The sequence below is a fragment of the Salmo salar genome, chromosome 09, assembly GCF_965601325.2.
Source record: "Salmo salar chromosome 09, fSalSal1, whole genome shotgun sequence".
Classification (NCBI taxonomy): Eukaryota; Metazoa; Chordata; class Actinopteri; order Salmoniformes; family Salmonidae; genus Salmo; species Salmo salar.
In genome coordinates, this window is record NC_138299.1 from 82670002 (window position 1) to 82691562 (window position 21561).

General features: G+C 44.6%; 1 protein-coding gene across 1 annotated transcript in view; it reads left to right on the forward strand.

The window, feature by feature from the left end:
- The window catches only part of slit3 (slit homolog 3 (Drosophila)), a 394481-nt gene that overhangs the window by 163209 nt on the left and 209711 nt on the right, over positions 1-21561 (forward strand). The window contains 1 exon segment of the mRNA XM_045724040.2: positions 19503-19574. Coding sequence (XP_045579996.2) covers positions 19503-19574 — 72 coding nt within the window.

Genomic DNA, 21561 nt, shown 5'->3' on the forward strand with positions numbered 1-21561 from the left:
ACATCATAGCTTGATGGCCAACATTGATGTAAGAGGAACACAGCACAGTGTACATAACGTGTGGTCTTGACATTCAGTCCTAATGACAGCCGGCCATTCTGACAGCCAGCTCTACTGACAGTGCCTACAGCACTGTGTTGTACAGCTAGTAGAAACCTGAGAGACTCCTGGCTCGAGCCTCATAACCCACTGCCAATGCACTACCATTAACCAAATGTAAGTTTGCTAACACGAATAGTACAGCACCAACTTCTACAAGGCCACACCTTTTTCTCTCAGCTGATTCCCATAAGCTTGGTCAGGACCTGTCCTGATTTCCCTCAGGGACTTTATTGAACCTATTTTTACCGTCACTAGTCATTTAAAGCTTGGCCGGTGCAACCGACCTTGCTTGGGTTTGGCTTTGTGGTTATGAGAGCTGTCCAGTACAGTTTGTCAGCCCGTCAGTCAGTCAGGGCTCTCAGTATAACTGCAGATACTAGCGATGGCGTCATAATTGCCACCCTCTGATGTCCTTTGCTGTGTTAATGTGCTCACATCTAAACATGTGGAGAAATATTATGGCTCCCAGGGCACAGGGCCTTGACTCTAGTCTACTCCACCTCTATCCATCCCAGAAACAGATGAAGTTATTGATTGTGTGGCTGGAATGGAAGGACAGAGAGAGAGAAGCCATGGAGCTCCATCTTGTGGATGAATTGACCTGTACAGGCAGCGTGCTCTCTCTCTCTCTCTCTCTCTCTCTCTCTCTCTCTCTCTCTCTCTCTCTCTCTCTCTCTCTCTCTCTCTCTCTCTCTCTCTCTCTCCCTCTCTCCCTCTCAATTCAATTTCAATGTAAGGGCTTTATTGGCATGGGAAACACGTTAACATTACCAAAGCAAGTGAAGTAGATAATAAACAATAAAAATGAACAGTAAACATTACACTCACAGAAGTTACAAAAGAAGTTCCATTACACTCCCAGAAGTTCATAAATATGACATTTCAAATGTCATATTATGTCTATATACAGTGCTGTAACAATTTGCAAATAGCTAAAGTACAAAAGGGAAAATAAATAAACATAAATATGGGTGGTATTTACAATGTTCTTTGTTCTTCACTGGTTGCCCTTTTCTTGTGGCAACAGGTCACAAATCTTGCTGCTGTGATGGCACACTGTGGTATTTCACCCAGTAGATATGAGAGTTTATCAAAATTGGGTTTGTTTTCGAATTCTTTATGGGAATGTGTGTGTTCTGAGGGAAATATTTGTCTCTAATATGGTCATACATTTGGCAGGAGGTTAGGAAGCACAGCTCAGTTTCCACCTCATTTTGTGGGCAGTATGCACATACTGTAATCTGTCTTCTCTTGAGAGCTAGGTCTTCCTGCGACAGCCTTTGTCAATAGCAAGGCTATGCTCACTGAGTCTGTACTCTCTCTCTCTCTCTCTCTCTTTCTCTCTCTACTCTCTCTCTCACTCTATTCTCTCTCTCTTTCTCTTTCTGTCTGTTTCTCTGTCTCTCCCCAGTTTCGTGTCTTTGGCATCATTAAAGTTGAAAACTGTTATTTTATCAAATCAATTCTCTGTAATTATTATTACGTGATTAAACTAATCATGTACATTTAATTAACTAGGAAGTCGGGGCACCACGGAAAATCTTCAGATTACAAAGTTATACTTTTCCGAATATATCTCTTCAGATATTTTAATATCTGATCAATTTGTCTTCTATTAATGAATTATTCTTTACCCCACGTCAGTCTCATCTGAACGTCGTAAATTGTTGGTTATCTGCACGAACCCAGCCTTTACTATAAATCATCCCTACACCAATTGGCTCAATTATTTATTTATTAACTAACTAAATAATCACAGAAATGCATACAAACAAGTGGGCTAAACCGATATGACGGCTTGGTGGACAAAGGGAAGGGGGTGTGGACTGAGAGAGAGCGGGAAAGACAAAATGGATTCATTACACAGTCTATAATCATATACATTGAAATGCTAATCCTTCGCACATGAACGGCCGCTCATTCGAGAATAATTGCAAGCACATATTTACGGTGTATGTCAATGTTGTCTTCTCTGTTGGAATCCGGTCCGTCTGCTGGATAGTTCATCCGAGTCTCACTCTCTCTTTCTGTTTCCCTGAAGATCAGTATTTCCTGGTTTCCTTCACAGTATCATTCAGAAATGTTCTCATAGAATAGATGTTTTGGCGATTGTCGGTTTTCGCATCCCAGGTTTAAATAATTTCTAGCTGCAGACTAGTAATTAGTATCTAAGATTTGCTCTTATTCTGTAGGGGTTGATAGTTTCATAGCTTAACCATTTCCAGCCGTGTAGCTAATGCTCCACGTGGTATGGTTAGGAATTCAATAACTATTCGCAATCACAGCTCACGCTGTGGGTTTGCTTAGTCTTGGTCCTCAAACCTGTGCCACCTCAGCTTACACCGAGGTATGCGTGGTCTGAAGAGGATTTCCTCAGGAGGGGGTTTTATTCGTAACACTAGAGAAGGCGGTTGGTTCTATGACACCTGAGCATGTCTGTGCTCACGGGACGGGCCAATGACTTAGTTAAATGTTAAAGGGAATACAATTCTCTCACATTAAAGGTTTAACATCACATTACATCATTTCACAAATAGTTTCATCTTTACGCAATCATTTTATACAAGAATTAGATGCAAACACCATAATTGAGAGATGTACACATTCAGAGATAAAGTTGACCTGTACAGGCAGCGTGCTCTCTCTCTCTCTCTCTCTCTCTCTCTCTCTCTCTCTCTCTCTCTCTCTCTCTCTCTCTCTCCTTCTCTCTCTCTCTCTCTCTCTCTCTCTCTCTCTCTCTCTCTCTCTCTGCAATTCAAAGGGCTTTATTGGCTTGGGAAACATATGTTAACTTTACCAAAGCAAGTGAAGTAGATAATAAATAAAAGAGAAATGAACAATACAAATGAACATTACACTCACAGAAGTTACAAAAGAATAATGACATTTCAAATGTCATATTATGTCTATATACAGTGTTGTAACAATGTGCAAATGGTTAAAGTACAAAAGGGAAAATAAATAAACATCAATATGGGTTGTATTTACAGTGGTGTTTGTTCTTCACTGGTTGCCCTTTTCTTGTGGCAACAGGTCACAAGACTTGCTGCTGTGATGGCACACTGTGGTATTTCACCCAGTAGAAATGGGAGTTTATCAAAATCGGGTTTGTTTTTGAATTCTTTGTGGATCTGTGTAATCTGAGGGAAATATGTGTTTCTAATATTGTCATACATTTGGCAGGAGGTTAGGAAGTGCAGCTCAGTTTCCACCTCATTTTGTGGGCAGTGTGCACATAGCCTGTCTTCTCTTGAGAGCCAGGTCTGCCTACAGCGGCCTTTCTCAATAGCAAGGCTATGCTCACTGAGTCTGTACCTAGTCAAAGCTTTCTTTAAGTTTGGGTCAGTCACAGTGGTCAGGTATTCTGCCACTGTGTACTCTTTGTTTAGGGCCAAATAGCATTCTAGTCTGCTCTGTTTTTTGTTAATTCTTTCCAATGTGTCAAGTAATTATATTTTGTTTTTCTCATTATTTGGTTGGGTCTAATTGTGTTGCTGTCCTGGGGCTTTGTGGGGTCTGTTTGTGTTTGTGAACAGAGCCCCAGGACCAGCTTGCTTAGGGGACTCTTTTCTAGGTTAATCTCTCTGTAGATGATGGCTTTGTCATGGAAGTTTTGGGAATCGCTTCCTTTTAGGTGGTTGTCGAATTTAACTGCTCTTTTCTGGATTTTGATAATTAGCGGGTATCGGCCTAATTCTGCTCTGCATGCATTATTTGGTGTTTTACATTGTACACGGAGGATATTTTTGCAGAATTTTGCATGCAGATCCTCAATTTGTCAATTCTTGGTCGGTGAGCGGACTCACAACCGTAAAGGGCAATGGGTTCTATAACTGATTCAATTATTTTTAGCCAGATCCTAATTGGTATGTCACATTTTATGTTCCTTTTGATGGCATAGAAGGCCCTTATTGCCTTGTCTCTCAGATTGTTCACAGCTTTGTGGAAGTTATCTGTGGCGCTGATGTTTAGGCAGAGGTATGCATTGTTTTTTTGTGTGCTCTAGGGCAACGGTGTCTAGATTGAATTTGTGTTTGTGGCCCTGGCAACTGGACCTTTTTTGGAACACCATTATTTTGGTCTTATTGAGATTAACTGTCAGGGCCCAGGTCTGGCAGAATCTGTGCAGAGGATCTAGGTGCTGCTGTAGGCCCTCCTTGGGGACAGAAACACCAGATCATCAGCAAACAGTAGACATTTGACTTCAGATTCTAGTAGTGTAAAGCCGGGTGCTGCAGACTGTTCTAGTGCCCTTACCAATTTGTTGATATATACGTTGAAGAGGGTGGGGCTTAAAATGCATCCCTGTCTCAGCCCACGGCCCTGTGGAAAGAAATGTGTTTTTTGCCAATTTTAACCGCCGACTTGTTGTTTGTGTTCATGTATTTTATAATGTCATATGTTTTACCCCCAACACCACTTTCCATTCATTTGTATAGCAGACCCTCATGCCAAATTGAGTCGAAGGCTTTTTTGAAATCAACAAAGCATGAGAAGACTTTGCCTTTTTGTTTGTTTGTCAATTACGGTGTGCAGGGTGAATATGCAGTCTGTTGAATGATAAGTTGGTAATAAGACAATTTGACATTTTCTCAGTACATTGTTTTCACTGAGGAAATGTATGAGTCTGCTGTTAATGATAATGCAGAGGATTTTCCCAAGGTTGCTGTTGACGCATATCCCACGGTAGTTTTTGGGGTCAAATTTGTCTCCACTTTTGTGGATTGGGGTGTTCAGTCCTTGGTTCCAAATATTGGGGAATATGCCAGAGCTAAGGATGATGGTAAAGAATTTAAGTATTGCCAATTGGAATTTGTTGTCTGTATATTTGATCATTTCATTGAGGATACCATCAATACCACAGGCCTTTTTGGGTTGGAGGGTTTTTATTTTGTCCTGTAGTTCATTCAAGGTAATTGGATAATCCACTGGGTTCTGGTAGTCTTTAATAGTTGATTCTAAGATTTGTATTTGATAATGTATATGTTTTTGCTGTTTGTTCTTTGTTATAGGGCCAACAAGATTGGAGAAGTGGTTTACACACATATCTCCATTTTGGATATATAACTCTTCGTGTTGTTGTTTGTTTAGTGTTTTCCAAATTTGCCAGAAGTGGTTAGATTCTATGGATCCTTCAGTTACATTAAGCTGATTTCTGACGTGCTGTTCCTTCTTTTTCTGTAGTGTATTTCTGTATTGTTTTAGTGATTCACCATAGTGAAGGTGTAGACTCAGATTTTCTGGGTCTCTATATTTTTGGTTGGACAGGTTTCTCAATTTCTTTCTTAGGTTTTTGCATTCTTCATCAAACCATTTGCCATTGTTGTTCATTTTCTTCGGTTTTCTGTTTGACATTTTTAGATTTGATAAGGAAGCTGAGGTCAAGTATACTGTTTAGATTTTCTACTGCCAAGTTTCCACCTTCACTATTACAGTGGAACGTTTTGTCCTGGACATTGTCTAAAAGGAATTTAATTTGTTGTTGCCTAATTGTTTTTTGGTAGGTTTCCACACTACATTCCTTCCATCTATAGCATTTCTTAATATTACTCAGTCCCTTTGGCTTTGATGCCTCATGCTTTAGTATTGCTCTGTTCAAGTAGACTGTGATTTTTCTGTGATCTGATAGGGGTGTCAGTGGGCTGACTGAACGCTCTAATAGACTCTGGGTAGAGGTCAGTGATAAAGTAGTCTACAGTACTACTGTCAAGAGATGAGCTATAGGTGTACCTACCATAGTAGTCCCCTCGAAGCTTACCATTGACTATGTACATACCCAGCATGAGACAGAGCTGCAGGAGTTGTGACCCCTTTTTGTTGGTTATGTTGTCATAGTTGTACATAGGGGGGCATATGGGGGAGGGAATGCTGTCAATTCTAGGCAGGTGTTTGTCCCCTTGTGTGCTGAGGGTGTCAAGTTCTTGTCCGGTTCTGGCATTTAGGTCGCCACAGACTAGTGCATGTCCCTGGGCCTGTAAATGATTGATTTCCCCTCCAGGATGGAGAAGCTGTCTTCATTAAAGTATGGTTGATTCTAGTGGTGGGATATAGGTAGCACACAGGAGGACATTTTTCTCTGTTAAGATCATCTCCTTTTGAATTTCTAGCTAAATGTAATATGTTCCTGTTTTGATTAATTTAGTAGAGTGAGTTAGGTCTGCTCTATACCATATTAGCATACCCCCTGAGTCTCTTCCCTGTTTCACACCTCGTAGTTTGGTGGATGGGACTACCAGCTCTCTGTAACCTAGTCGGGAACCGTTGGGTCCATCTCCTCTATACCATGTTTCTTGTAGGATGACAATGTCTGTATTTCCGATTTCTTTGATGAAGTCCAGGTTCCTGCTCTTTAGGCCAAAGGCAGATGACCTCAGGCCTTGGATATTCCAGGATGAGATAGTGAAAGCTTTGTGTTCCATAAACTGGTCAATGTTGTTGGTTGTGTGGTTTGGCCTCAGGTCTGTAAGTGTCAGCAGAGCCTGCTGAGCATCTGGTACATGCCATTGGCTTGGGCTAGTGTAAGAGTGGGGGTTGAGCCTGTTTTCCTGCTCACGGCCTGGGCCGTGGTGCCATGCCAGGGGATGGTCTGTGTGGAAGATGAGGTTGCTGATGTTTCCATTTTTATAATAGTCAGCAAAAAGTGTCTCTTGATTTTCCATAAGGAGCTTCATTTTGTGATCTTTTCGTGTCTTTTCGTGCGTCTCCATTTGGTTGGAGTAGACTGTACGACTCTCCTGCCATTGTTGGGCTGAAGGGCTTTGACACCTCTCACTTGACACGTCAGTGCTAATTGAAGTTGTATCTAGATTGGTAGCCACAACTTAGCATTCAGTACTTATAAAGTAAAATATATCATTGTAATGTATTTTTCTTCTTGGCTTTTGGAAATAGAATATAGTTTCAGACTAAACATTACTCACTCAGTTCCAGGTTGGATGGTGTTTTCAGGTTTCTGTTTTTTTCCAGAGCATTTGCTGTATAGCTTTGGAATAATAATCTTTGGTAGTTGTAAGCCTTCCAGGTGATTCCGTAATTCCATCCAAAATCAGGTTGTAGGTTTAGAGCTTTGATTTTGAGTGAAGGTTATGTTGTAGAGGGTAGCATCCTGTATATGTCTCTGAGCTCCTGAAAAATACAGTAGCTCATCTGCTCATGACCTCTCTCTCTCTCTCTCTCTAGTTCTCTCTCTACTCTCTCTCAATTCAATTCAATTTAAGGGCTTTATTGGCATGGGAAACATATGTTTACATTGCTAAAGCAAGTGAATTAGATAATAAACAAAAGTGAAATAAACAATAAAAAATGAACAGTATACATTACACTCACAAAAGTTCCAAAAGAATAAAGACATTTCAAATGCCATATTATATATATAGTGTTATAACAATATGCAAATAGTTAAAGTACAAAAAGGAAACTAAATAAACATAAATATGGGTTGTGTTTGTTCTTCACTGGTTGCCCTTTTCTTGTGGCAACAGGTCACAAGACTTGCTGCTGTGATGGCACACTGTGGTATTTCACCCAGTAGATGTGGGAGTTTATCAAAATATATCAAACCTCTCTCTTTCTCTCTCTCTACTCTCTCTTTCTCTCTGTCTCTCTCTCTACTCTCTCTCTCTTTCTCTCTCTCTACTCTCTCTTTCTCTCTGTCTCTCTCTCTACTCTCTCTCTACTCTCTCTCTTCTCTCTCTCTACTCTCTCTCTACTCTCTCTCTCTTTCTCTCTCTACTCTCTCTCTACTCTCTCTCTACTCTCTCTCTTTATTTCTCTCTGTATCTCTGTCTCTCTCTCTACTCTCGGTTTCTCTTTGTCTCTCTCTCTCTCTCTACTCTCGGTTTCTCTTTGTCTCTCTCTCTCTCTCTCTCTCTCTCTCTCTCTCTCTCTCTCTCTCTCTCATTAGATTTAGGTCTAATGCTCCTGGGCACTGTGGTCTTAACAGCTCTCATTTCTACTAAATCATCTCTCCTCCGCACCATATGGTCTCACAGCGTAAATGAGAAAAGCCAGTGATTTGTGCTATCGTGTTATCGGATATGAATAAAATTCACTCTTGTCCATGTTGATTTTTGTCCCAGGCGAATTACTGATTTTCATATCTTAATGTTCTGTCTACGTCACTCTTTATCTCCATGGTAGTTCAGCTTGAATAGAGTTTTTAAATGGTCTGGAGAAAAATAAATGTTGTTTATGGACAGTTGAGCAATGGGACGTGAGTGAATTAATCAAGTCTATTGTACGGTTCTCTTCATTTGTGATCATCAAATATAGGCTGTATTATTTTATTTCTTCCTGTAAATACAATGATGCTGATCAGCCGTTTTCATTATCGCTATCACTGCATCCCTTATAGTGTATTATAAATGCAAACACATGCATGATGTACGTATATGTACAGTTGAAGTCGGAAGTTTACATACACTTAGGTTGGAGTCATTAAAACTAGTTTATCAACCACTCCACAAATTTCTTGTTAACAAACTATTGTTTTGGCAGGTCGGTTAGGACATCTACTTTGTGCATGACACAAGTCCTTTTTCCAACAATTGTTTGCAGACAGATTATTTCACTTAAAATTCCCTGTATCACAATTCCAGTGGGTCAGAAGTTTACATACACTAAGTTGACTGTGCCTTTAAACAGCTTGGAAAATTCCAGAAAATGATGTCATGGCTTTAATAGTTTCTGATAGGCTAATTGACACATTTGAGTCAATTGGAGGTGTACCTGTGGATGTATTTCAAGGCCTACCTTCAAACTCAGTGCCTCTTTGCTTGACATGGGAAAATCATGGGAAAATCAAACAAATCAGTCAAGACCTCATAAAAAAATTGTAGACCTCCACAAGTCTGGTTCATCCTTGGGAGCAATTTCCAAATGCCTGGAGGTACCACGTTCATCTGTACAAACAATAGTACGCAAGTATATACACCATGGGACCACGCAGGCGTCATACCGCTCAGGAAAGAGACGCGTTCTGTCTCCTAGAGATGAACGTACTTTGATGCGAGAAGTGCAAATCAATCCCAGAACAAACAGCAAAGGACCTTGTGAAGATGCTGGAGGAAACAGGTACAAAAGTATCTATATCCACAGTAAAACGAGTCCTATATCGACATAACCTGAAAGGCCGCTCAGCAAGGAAGAAGCCACTGCTCCAAAACTGCCATAAAAAAGCCAGACTACGGTTTGCAACTGCACATGGGGACAAAGATTGTACTTTTTGGAGAAATGTCCTCTTGTCTGATGAAACAAAAATAGAACTGTTTGGCCATAATGACCATCGTTATGTTTGGAGGAAAAAGGGGGAAGCTCTCAAGCCGAAGAACACCATCCCAACCGTGAAGCATGGGGGTGGCAGCACCATGTTGTGGGGGTGCTTTGCTGCAGTAGGGACTGGTGCACTTCACAAAATAGATGGCATCATGAGGAAGAAAATGATGTGGATATATTGAAGCAACATCTCAAGACATCAGTCAGGAAGTTAAAGCTTGGTCGCATATGGGTCTTCCAAATGGACAATGACCCCAAGCATACTTCTAAAGTTGGGCAAAATGGCTTAAGGACAACAAAGTCAAGGTATTGGAGTGGCCATCACAAAGCCCTGACGTCAACCCTATAGAAAATGTGTGGGCAGAACAGAAAAAACTTTCCCATTCTTAAAATAAAGTGGTGATCCTAACTGACCTAAGACAGGGAATTTTTGATAGGATTAAATTTCAGGAATTGTGAAAAACTGAGTTTAAATGTATTTGGCTAAGGTGTATGTGAACTTCTGACTTCAACTGTATATCTCTGAACATCTGGTCCAGGGAGATGAACTCCAGGCTGGACTGTAGACTAACGTTGGGTGGTTCTCTGAACATCTGGCCCAGGGAGATGAATTCCAGACTGGGCACTAGACTAACCTTGGGTGGTTCTCTGAACATCTGGTCCAGGGAGATGAACTCCAGGCTGGGCAGTAGACTAACCTTGGGTGGTTCTCTGAACATCTGGTCCAGGGAGATGAACTCCAGACTGGGCAGTAGACTAACCTTGGTTGGTTCTCTGAACATCTGGTCCAGGGAGATGAACTCCAGGCTGGGCAGTAGACTAACCTTGGGTGGTTCTCTGAACATCTGGTCCAGGGAGATGAACTCCAGACTGGGAAGCAGCTCAATGAACTGGCTGAACGACTCCAGCTTAAAGGCATTGCAACGCACTGGAGTCAGGTCCACCAGTTCAGGCCTAATCGCCCAACATCAGTGCTCAACCTCACTAATGCTCATGGATGAATGGAAGCAAGTCCCAGCAGCAATGTTCCAACATCTAGTGGAAAGCCTTCCCAGAAGAGTGGAAGCTTTTATAGCAGCGAAGTGGGGACCAACTCCATATTAATGCCCATAATTCTGGAATGAGATGTTCGACGAGCAGATGTCCACATACTTTTGGTCATGTAGTGTATATTTACGGGCAGAAACAGAAACCCACTCTGAGTCACGTCACAGTGGACCCCCCATAGAGACAGCTGTTCTCTGATCTATATCACCATGTGTATTTGGGCTGGAGGATCTGGGTACAGTACTGTAGTACCCTCTGGGAGTGTTGTGAACTCCAACAGCACCACCTGCACTACTCTCTTTCCTCTGAGTTAATTGGACCCCCAGCAGCACCACCTGCACCACTCTCTCTCCTCTGAGTTAATTGGACCTCCAGCAGCACCACCTGCACCCCTCTCTTTCCTCTGAGTTAATTGGACCTCCAGCAGCACCACCTGCACCACTCTCTCTCCTCTAAGTTAATTGGACCTCCAGCAGCACCACCTGCACCTCTCTCTCTCCTCTAAGTTAATTGGACCTCCAGCAGCACCACCTGCACCACTCTCTCTCCTCTAAGTTAATTGGACCTCCAGCAGCATGACACTTGGTCTCCATGGCAACCCTGAACTGCAGTGAGATGGATTACAACTTCTACTGCCCTTCCTGCCTCTCTAAACCCCTCCTCAACCTACTACACGCACGTACACACACACACACACACACACACACAGCGACCCTACCAGACCCAATCAACTAATCCGTTCAGTATTATTTATGGCTGCAGAGGGCTCCCCTGATGCCTATAAAGAGGGAAGCCCCTCCCCTCCCTGACCCTCCAAACCCACTCTCCTAAAGAGCCCTTCAATCCCATTGTATGATTAACAAAGCCATCTTCTCTTCACATGTTCCCCTTTTAGTGGGGTAATGGGGTTCACTCCTTTTCTAATGGGTGGCCAAGAAGAGCCAAGGTGTCAACCATGTTGTGTCTACCCCTCCCCAAGCCGAGACAGTTGCATTTACCCCCAATCACTGTGGTGTATCAGACAGACAGACAGACAGACAGACAGACAGACAGACAGACAGACAGACAGACAGACAGACAGACAGACAGACAGACAGACAGACAGACAGACAGACAGACAGACAGACAGACAGACAGACAGACAGACAGACAGACAGACAGACAGACAGACAGGCAGAGAGACAAACAGGTCTGCTGTACTCATGTGGTCCCTTACAAGTGACATTTTATTACAACTATAAATGTCCCTAAAAGCTCTATCGCTAACCCTCCGTCCAGAAGAACAAGAAAGAGAATTAAAGCAAATGGCAGAAGAGAAATAAAAGTGAATTAACCAATAACAATTCACCCAGTGTGCCCAACCTCTCCAACATGTTTTTTTCTTTTTCTTCTAGTAACTCATCTAAATTAGTTTGACGTTTTTCGGGATGGGAGCCAAAAAGGCTTTTATAACCATAAATGGTATGGATCAGGATAAATCACATTAAGCTGTCCAATTTAATTAAAGTATCGACAAAACATAATAGATACTTACAAGGAGGAAAAACTATTTCCATTTATAATTTCCATTTACCGGCTCTTGGTAGGCAGCAAAGGAATGTTACGTCTTAAGCAGAGAGCTCGGAGCACCCAAGGGAGCATTAGAGACCATACAATGATTTAGAAGTCCTCTTCTCTTTCTTTAAATTCTGCATCAGAACAAATGTGGGAGGACGAAGGTGTCGGTGTAATGAATCGAGTGGCTGCCCCACTTTAGCCTGAGTCAGCTCTCAGCCAGGATGATCAATAGTGGAATATTTTTATTCATAAAGCAGCGAGTTAATTCAATCAAGGAGTCTTTGGGGTAGATGTAAGACACTAAGCAAGGGCGGAAGAGTTAAACGTCTGGAGCAGAATACAAAGCCGAGTACAGAAGACGATAAGGATAAGCTTTGATTAGCCAGCACAGATGCCCCAACTTTAATGTCCATCAACTTGATCTTTTATTAACCCAGGTTCCACATCGCTAATAGAATCCCAATAGCCTGTGCTGTCTTCACAGCAATGGAGGGTTAAGTATGGAGAGTTAAGTATGGTGGGTTACGCATGGAGGGTTACGTATGGAGGGTTAGGTATGGAGGGTTACGTATGGAGGGTTACCTATGGAGGGTTAGGTATGGAGGGTTAGGTATGGAGGATTAAGTATGGAGGGTTACGTATGGGGGTTACGTATGGTGGGTTACGCATGGAGGGTTAAGTATGTAGAGTTAAGTATGGAGGGTTAAGTATGGCAGGCGAGTTTCTGTCTGCTGACTCTCTTGAGTTCAGAATGGTAAATCTAAACTCAGCAAAAAAAGAAACGTCCCTTTTTCAGGACCCTGTCTTTCAAAGATCATTCATAAAAATCCAAATGACTTCACAGATCTTCATTGTAAAGGGTTTAAACACTGTTTCCCATACTTGTTCAATTAACCATAAACAATTAATGAACATGCACCTATTGAACGATCGTTAAGACACTAACATCTTACAGACGGTAGGCAATTAAGGTCACAGTTATGAAAACTTAGGGCACTAAAGAGGTCTTTCTATTGACTCTGAAAAACACCAAAAGAAAGATGCCCAGTGTCCCTGCTCAACTGCGTGAACGTGCCTTAGGCATGCTGCAAGGAGGCATGAGGACTACAGATGTGGCCAGGCCAATAAATTGCAATGTCTGTACTGTGAGACGCCTAAGATAGCGCTACAGGGTGACAGGACGGACAGCTGTTTGTCCTCGCAGTGGCAGACCACATGTAACAACACCTGCACAGGATCGGTACATCTGAACATCACACCTGCGGGACATGTACAGGATGGCAACAACAACTGCCCGAGTTACACCAGGAACGCACAATCCCTCCATCAGTGCTCAGACTGTCCGCAATAGGCTGAGAGAGGCTGGACTGAGGGCTTGTAGGCCTGTTGTAAGGCAGTCCTCACCAGACATCACCGGAAACAACGTCGCCTATGGGCACAAACTCACCGTAGCTGGACCAGACCGGACTTTCAAAAAGTGCTCTTCACTGACGAGTCGCAGTTTTGTCTCACCGGGGATGATGGTCGCATTCGCGTTTATCGTCAAAGGAATGAGCGTTGCACCGAGGCCTGTACTCTGGAGCGGGTTCGATTTGGAGCGGTGTCGGGCCTGGGCTGGGCGTCTGGGGGTAGCGGTGTCGGGCCTGGGCTGGGCGTCTGAGGAGAGCGGGTCGGGCCTGGGCTGGGCGTCTGAGGGGAGCGGGTCGGGCCTGGGCTGGGCGTCTGAGGGGAGCAGTGTCGGGCCTGGGCTGGGCGTCTGAGGGGAGCGGTGTCGGGCCTGGGCTGGGCTTCTGAGGGGAGCGGTGTCAGGCCTGGGCTGGGCATCTGAGGGGAGCGGTGTCAGGCCTGGGCTGGGCATCTGAGGGGAGCGGTGTCGGGCCTGGGCTGGGCTTCTGAGGGGAGCGGTGTCGGGCCTGGGCTGGGCATCTGAGGGGAGCGGTGTCGGGCCTGGGCTGGGCTTCTTAGGGGAGCGGTGTCGGGCTTGGGCTGGGCATCTGAGGGGACCGGTGACCGGGAGGGGGCCAGCCGCTGGTGATGCCTCCCACAATCACGGTCCTGTGAAATCAAACAAATACTGTATGATACATATATGCAGGGTAGACCAACCAACCTGGAGCCAGACAGGCTTGGTTAATTTATGTAATGGCTCCTCATGTTACTGAAGCCAGGGCTACTCTGAGAGGAAGGACAGGCGACAGAGGACAACACTAAGCCCTTCCATTCCATCCACTATGGGTTTGCATGATGTGTGTTGAACTGTCTTCCCTGGAGCTGTGTGTATAAGGGAGGGAAGGTGGTTAAATGTAATATAAATGAAATGGGGGTTGACCTGGTTAGTGTCATTCACTTCAAATGAATAATGTAATCTCAGAGACAGGATTAGCTGGGACAGAGCCTTTGGTCTCATCATCATCTCCCATGTCTCCTCCACCTCCTCCTCTTCTTCTTTCTCCTACTCTTCCTCCTCCTCTTCTTCTTTCTGCTCCTTCTCCTCTTCTTCTTTCTTCTCCTCCTCCTCTTCTTCTTTCTCCTCCTCCTCCTCCTCCTCCTCCTCTTCTTCTTTCTTCTCATCCACTTCCTCCTCCTCCTCCGTCTTCTTATTTCTCCTCCTCCTCCTCTTCCTCCTCTTCTTCTTTCTCTAACTCCTCCTCCTCCTCTTCTTCTTTCTCTTTCTCCTCCTCCTCCATCTTCTTCTTTCTCCCCCTCCTCCATCTTCTTCTTTCTCCTCCTCCTCTTCCCCATCCTCCTCCTCCTTTTCTTCTTTCTCCTCCTCCTCCTCTTCTTTCTCCTCCTCTTCCTCCTCCTCCTGCTGCTTCACTGGTACTGTAGGTCACTGGCTGCATCACAAATAGCACATCATTCCCTGTATAGTGCACAACCTCTGACCACAACGCTATGGGCCCTGGTCAAAAGTAGTGCACTATAAAGGGATACAGTGCCTTTAGGGAAGTAGCCACTGACTGTGCCCAGGGAGGCTGGGTCTGGACTGGACTAGATTGGTCTGGGTCTGGACTGGCCTGGATTGATCTGGGTCTGGACTGGCCTGGGTCTATGTCTGGGTCTGGACTGGACTGGACTGGATTGGTCTGGACTGGTGTGATGGTCGGGTGGATTGGTCTAGGGCTTGGGTGGTGTATTGGCCTGGGGGGGTGGTGGTGGTGGTGGTGGTGGATTGGTCTGTGGCTGGGGTGGGGCTCGGGTGGTGTATTGGTCTGGGGTGGTGGTGGTGGATTGGTCTGTGGCTGGGGTGGGGCTCGGGTGGTGGATTGGTCTGGGGTGGTGGTGGTGGATTGGTCTGTGGCTGGGCTGGGGCTCGGGTGGTGGATTGGTCTGGGCTGGGTTGGTGGTGGTGTATTGGTCTGGGGTGGGGTGGTGGTGGTGGATTGGTCTGGGCTGGGTTAGTGGTGGTGGATTGGTCTGGGGTGGGGTGGTGGTGGTGGATTGGTCTGGGGTGGGGTGGTGGTGGTGGATTGGTCTGGTCTGGGGTGGTGGAGGTGGATTGGTCTGGGCTGAGTTAGTGGTGGTGGATTGGTCTGGGCTGGGTTAGTGGTGGTGGATTGGTCTGGGCTGGGGTGGTGGTGGTGGATTGGTCTGGACTGGTGGTGGTGGTGGTGGTGGATTGGTCTGAGCTGGGTTAGTGGTGGTGGTGGATTGGTCTGGGGTGGTGGTGGTGGATTGGTCTGGGCTGGGTTAGTGGTGGTGGATTGGTCTGGGCTGGGGTGGTGGTGGTGGATTGGTCTGGTCTGGGTTAGTGGTGGTGGTGGATTGGTCTGGGCTGGGTTAGTGGTGGTGGATTGGTCTGGGCTGGGTTAGTGGTGGTGGATTGGTCTGGTCTGGGTTAGTGGTGGTGGTGGATTGGTCTGGGCTGGGTTAGTGGTGGTGGATTGGTCTGGGCTGGGTTAGTGGTGGTGGATTGGTCTGGTCTGGGGTTAGTGGTGGTGTATTGGTCTGGGCTGGGGTTAGTGGTGGTGGATTGGTCTGGGCTGGGTTAGTGGTGATGGATTGGTCTGGTCTGGGGTTAGTGGTGGTGGATTGGTCTGGGCTGGGTTAGTGGTGATGGATTGGTCTGAGCTGGTTTAGTGGTGGTGGTGGATTGGTCTGAGCTGGTTTAGTGGTGGTGGTGGATTGGTCTGGGCTGGGTTAGTGGTGATGGATTGGTCTGGGGTGGTGGTGGTGGATTGGTCTGAGCTGGTTTAGTGGTGGTGGTGGATTGGTCTGGGCTGGGTTAGGGGTGATGGATTGGTCTGAGCTGGGTTAGTGGTGGTGGTGGATTGGTCTGGGCTGGGTTAGGGGTGATGGATTGGTCTGAGCTGGGTTAGTGGTGGTGGTGGATTGGTCTGGGCTGGGTTAGGGGTGATGGATTGGTCTGAGCTGGGTTAGTGGTGGTGGATTGGTCTGGGCTGGGCTGAGATGGTTGTACTGGGGATGTGGATAGAGTTTGTGTTGCTAGCAGGCAGCAGAAAGCCTCTGACAAGACTAGCTGCCTCCTGACTGGATCTGGCTGTGGAAATTAAATTTGACATGCAGATAATAGCCCTCCCGAGAGCAACACGCCTTGGACAGCACATCACACCACTCCTGTTCTGTTTGATAGGTACCCTAGATAAGCAGGGTGCAGACCAGACCAGTCAGTCAGGGGTATAGAATCAACAGCTGGGTGTATACATTCTCTCTTTATGGCAGCGTGTTGTTGGTAAGAGTTATGGAGACAGCCAGATGTCTGTTTTGACGACGGTAGTAGAGGTTATGATTTGAGCAAGAGGGTTGATGATAGCTGAGGTTTTGAGCTGTTTTCCACTTTCATTTCACATTGGAATGGTAATCTTCCTCATGTGACTGTCCCTATTTCACTTTCCCTCTTATCTTCCGGAAAGGGAGAGGCCATGATAACTAGAAATAGAAACTGAATTGTGTTGCCATGCCATTCATTCTTTTTCCGATGTCTGTTAAGGAAATTGAATAGAATAAAGTTGTGTGTGAATGCATGTGTGTGTGTGTGTGTGTGTGTGTGTGTGTGTGTTTACCTGCTTTAAGGACGGCTCTTCCTTGCAGCGAACGTGGGCAGCTTTGATACCTGTGTGTTGCTAGGATTTTATCAGTAATATGTTTTGGTGCTGCCATCTGGTCTGGACATGGAAGGCTTTAATGGAATCAATAGGAGATTTATAGCAGCCATCCTGTGAGTCAGAAAGAGGAGGGTGAAAGAAAAATACAATTAATGACATTTGCAAGCAGATTGTCAGTGTCGGGAGACCGATGCTCTCCCTCCCTCCTCCCCCACACAAAACTGTGTGTGTATGCGTTAGTGTGTGCCTGCGAGTGTACTTGCATGCGTACATGTGTGTTTGCGTGCGTGCGTGTGTGTGTGTGTTTGCGCGTGAGTGTGTGTTTGAGTGGGTAGATGATGTGGATAGTACACTGTTGGTTGTCTGTGTGTCCTCTTAACGCGGAGGCAGGAAACCAATCTCAGCAGGATGATCGTCTCTTTGAAGGTGGAGATCTGACTCACCTAAAATAACTTGCAACACTGAGGATACAGGGGATCCATACACCATGTATCAAGCATCACCACCTGCCAGCAACACTGTGGAACGTGCTGCCTGCTGTTCATCACAGATTATTAACAACAGCAGTATCTCCCCAATATCAAATAACATTAGCAATGAGATTACATAGGCAAGGCCTATTACTGCTCAACAGATATAGCAGAGGAGATAATACGTCATCAAATTAATGACATAACTTCTTCTCATTTAACATGTTGTATACAGTACCATATTTTACAGCTGTGGTGTTTGGGAAGAAATTCTAATGTCCTCCAAAGTTAATATGGCAGCATAACGTCGATTGCCAATGTTTAGTGCTTCCCCGTAAAATCCTCTTCACGTGTGTGTGTGTGTGTGTGTGTGTGTGTGTGTGTGTGTGTGTGTGTGTGTGTGTGTGTGTGAGAGAGAGAGAGAGGTTGCTCAAAACCGCAGAGAGAGATTCTATTTCATAATGGCTCTTATTTAGGTTGGATGGTTTCCTTTTTGTCTTTAGGACGAAGAAAACACAGCCGAGTAAACAAAACAATAAAACATTTATTAGCACTGGAAGTCCTGTATAAAACCGTAGCCTCTCTCCTCTCGTAGCACGCAGAGGACATGACGGAACCGCGACTCACCACTCAGGAAAATGAAAACACTATGAGAAGAAACAAAAATTGCCAAAAAATAAATACATTAAACATTTGATTTTTATCTGTTTTGCATTTATGCCATCAAAGTCAGCATGTAAGCAATGGTGAAAGCAGTCGGAAAGAAAAATACATTCCTACCCAATGTGTCGGAGGTATAAACACGAGATACATTTTCCATCTGTGCTGCGTGTTAAAGTGGCGTATTATGAGTTATACTCCTTCAAACGTTTGCCTTCTTTGTACATGTACCGAGACTTTTCCAGATCTTTTCAAAAAGGCCACGGCCAAAGAATCCAAGGTTATTGAAAACATCAAGCACAATAAAGCTAGGTCAAAATGGTGTATTCATTATTAAAGACACAGCACACTAATCAAGACTTCTGGCACTAATAAAACTCCCATTTAATAACGTCCATCCAATAAATGCTGTTTTAAGAAGGTTGTGAGAGGAAATTGCTGGTGATACTTTTTAATACATAATTATGGGCTGGCAGTAGGAGGGAGAGGAGACAGAGAGAGAGAGACAGAGAGAGAAAGAGAGAGAGAGAGAGAGAGAGAGAGAGAGGTGGAGAGTGCCTGGGCTGGCAGAATTCCACAGTGTATTTGGATCCTTGCCTGATTGTTTATCACTGGAATTGGTCGTAGCAAGGTCAGCAGTTATACCCACCGGTGGTCTCTCTCTCTGTAATGTGGAGCAGGCATGACTGGGAAACAGACACCCTGATTAGCCCCCCCCAGATATTCCATATCTCATTTATTTCCTCCCTGCCCAGTAATTGCATTCTGGTTTTCAAATTATGTTTGCCCGGTAAGGATCTACAAACAAACAAGCTTAATAAAGTTAAGCAAAACCATTGTGACATGTCCAAAATAATTTGCTTCAGAACTGAATGCATAGAGGGAGAAGAAAGACTGTCAGGGCAGTAATGTCATGCCATGTCTCAGTCTGTGGGTGTTCATTTCTTCTGTCATGCGTTCTCCAGTTACTCAAACCCAATGTGATTGCTTCAGTTTTCCTGGAGAATAATGGAACACTCTCGGAGGGTTCTACTTAAGTTAGAAATGTTGAAATGTTTTACATTAAAAACATGTGCACACATATGTATTCCCCACCACACATGACAGGGAGAGAGGGGGATATAAGAGGGAAGAAGGAGACAAAAGGTAAGATATGGTGTTTATGGTTTTGAACTTTAAAGGGATGCCTATCATTACTCAGAACGCTGGAGCCACAGAATTCTCCAGAATGTGCATATGTTCTTAAAGCTTCGCCTCTCTGAAATGCGAGTTGTGCCTTCAAACTGCCTCTAACGTTTCATCCTTGTCTTTATCTCATGCTCCCTAGGGATCTCAGTGAGAACCAGATCCAGGCAGTTCCTCGTAAGGCTTTCCGTGGGATCACAACTGTCAAAAACCTGTAAGTAGCCCTACTCCTTCCTCTATCCTCCTCCATATATGGAAAGCACATTAACAAGCACCTGGCGTGGCTTCTCTGTGAAAGACAAAGGAGGAAAGAGTTATGTGTCTGACATGTCCATCAATCAAGTTACTACAGTTCACTGTTAAAGGGGAAGATGCTGCAGCTGATTTGCATGGACTCTGATGATGATACGATATAAAACCACATTGCCGGGTGACTGTGTTGGGCAGAACTTTAAAGAGGGAGAAGGAAGCAACTCCAAGCCAATGTCCCCTATTCGTTGCCCAGAACAATAAACGTTGCATTACCCAAAACTCTGTCCCAAATCAGCCAATCAGAGGAGGGCTTATCGATGATTCACTGCAATTATTGTGTTGGTGAGATTAGTCTTAATGGGCTGACCACTGTGTTTGGAGTGAAGTATCACGGCCCACAGCCCTATGGGATGCACCCATAGAATGAACCCTCCCTCTCAGTGTTGATGGCTGAACTAAGGTGCCTTTTTGAACCTTTTGCTATAAATTACAGGGTTACGGTTAGGGTTAGCCAAGTGGAAGTCATGCTGGTTATGTTTATGAGAATCCAGCGGCATGCCCACACAGGTCCCACCAGCTAAACACTCACAGAGAGCGAGAGATTTAAAAAAAAAAAAAGCTTTTGACTCAATTTGACATGAGGGTCTGCTATACAAGCTGATGGAAAGTGGTGTTGGGGGAAAAACATATGACATTATAAAAATGTACACACACAACAATTGTGCAGTTAAAATTGTAAAAAAACACACACATTTCTTTCCACAGGGCTGTGGGGTGAGACAGAGATGCAGCTTGAGCCCCACCCTCTTCAACATATATATCAACAAATTGGCGAGGGCACTAGATCAGTCTGCAGCACTCGGCCTCACCCTACTAGAATCTGAAGTCAAATGTCTACGGTTTGCTGATGATCTGGTGCTTCTGTCCCCAACCAATGAGGGCCTACAGCAGCACCTAGATCTTCTGCACAGATTCTGTCAGACCTGGGCCCTGGCAGTACATCTCAGTAACTCAGTACATCTCAGACTAAAATAATGGTGTTCCAAAAAAGGTCCAGTTGCCATGACCACAAATACAAATTCCATCTAGACACCGTTGCCCTAGAGCACACAAACAATCTATACATACCTCGGCCTAAACATCAGCACCACAGGTAACTTCCACAAAGCTGTGAACGATGTGAGAGACATGGCAAGAAGGGCCTTCTATGCCATCAAAAGGAACATAAAATTCGACATACCAATTAGGATCTGGCTAAAAATACTTGAATCAGTTATAGAACCCATTGCCCTTTATGGTTGTGAGGTCTGGGGTCCGCTCACCAACCAAGAATTCACAAAATGGGACAAACACCAAATTGACACTGCATGCAGATTTCTGCAAAAACATCCTCCATGTACAACATAAATCTCCAAATAATGCATGCAGAGCAGAATTAGGCCGATACCCGCTAATTATCAAAATCCAGGAAAGAGCCGTTAAATTCTATAGCCACCTAAAAGCAAGTGATTCCCAAACCTTCCATAACAAAGACATCACCTACAGAGAGATTAACCTGGAGAAGAGCAAGCTGGTCCTGGGGCTCTGCTCACAAACACAAACAGACCCCACAGAGCCCCAGGACAGCAACAGCAACACAATTAGACCCAACCTATTCATGAATTAAACTAAAAGATAATTACTTGACACATTGGAAAGAATTTACCAAAAAAACAGAGCAAACTAGAATGCTATTTGGTCTTAATCAGAGAGTACACAGTGGTAGAATACACTTATCTCCACAGAGAGAGAGAGGAGAGAAGAGAGAAGAGAGAAAGAGAAGAGAAAGAGAGAGAGAGAGAGAGAGAGAGAGAGAGACGGTCAATCACAGCCTCGTCACTTGTTATAGCATTTAGCACAGTTAGCCATGGCTAATTCTTCAGCTGTTCGCAGACCATATAGGATTGAGG